This window comes from Herpailurus yagouaroundi, unplaced genomic scaffold (genome assembly GCF_014898765.1).
Source record: "Herpailurus yagouaroundi ecotype Mexico unplaced genomic scaffold, PumYag 166, whole genome shotgun sequence".
Lineage (NCBI taxonomy): Eukaryota > Metazoa > Chordata > Mammalia > Carnivora > Felidae > Herpailurus > Herpailurus yagouaroundi.
This window is the reverse complement of record NW_024412407.1, coordinates 14,002,189-14,002,838: the sequence shown is the minus strand read 5'-3', so window position 1 is coordinate 14,002,838 and position 650 is coordinate 14,002,189. Positions and strand designations below refer to the sequence as shown.

At 75.2% G+C, this 650-nt stretch overlaps 1 protein-coding gene across 1 annotated transcript in view; it reads right to left on the bottom strand.

Moving 5' to 3' along the window:
* The window catches only part of SLC2A13 (solute carrier family 2 member 13), a 392,282-nt gene extending 391,961 nt beyond the window's left edge, over positions 1 to 321 (bottom strand). The window contains exon 1 of the mRNA XM_040489036.1: positions 2 to 321. Coding sequence (XP_040344970.1) covers positions 2 to 198 — 197 coding nt within the window. The 5' untranslated portion in view covers positions 199 to 321. The remainder of the gene's footprint in view (position 1) is intronic.
* Between the last annotated feature and the right edge of the window lie 329 nt (positions 322 to 650).

Below are 650 nucleotides of genomic sequence, written 5' to 3'. Positions count from 1 at the left end.
CTCCAGGTCCCCGACGCCGCCGCCGCCGCCCGCGCCCGCGCCCTGCAGGCTGGCGCTCGACTCGGCGGCCGCCAGGAGGCTGCGCTCCCCGGCCGCGCTCGCCGCGTCCGGCTCCTGCTGCTTCCTGCGCCTCTCGCCCATGAGGCTGCTCAGGCTCCGCAGCGTGTACTCCACATTCTCGCTCGCCTTGCGGGACATAGGGCAGGGGCCCGGGACTTCCCGGGGGGACGAGGCTCCGCGGGCCGGCGGTCTCGGAGGGCTGGACAGCCCGAGAGGGCAGGAGCAACGGCCGCCGCCTTCGTCCTCCGGGCTCCCGCTCCGGCTGCCACGGCCGCAGCCGCCGCCGCGGCCGCTCCGGGGAGAAAGTTGCTGCCCGCCGAGCTCCGGCGCTGCGGAGTTGGAGGCTGGCGGGTCTCACTCGAGACTCACGCCCCGCGCCTGCCGAGCTGGCGCTGCGGAGCGGGCGGGAGGCGGGGCCCCGGGTCACGTGCACCCTGGGCCAGCGGGGCAGGGCCGCGGAGAGGCTCCGCCCCCTCTCTGGGCGGGGCCAGGCTCAAGCCTGCTGGGACCTCCAAACCCCACCCTCCTGGTTGAGGGCGACCTGTGACCAAGGCTCCTTAATTTAGGGGACTGGCATCTGCAGGGAATGA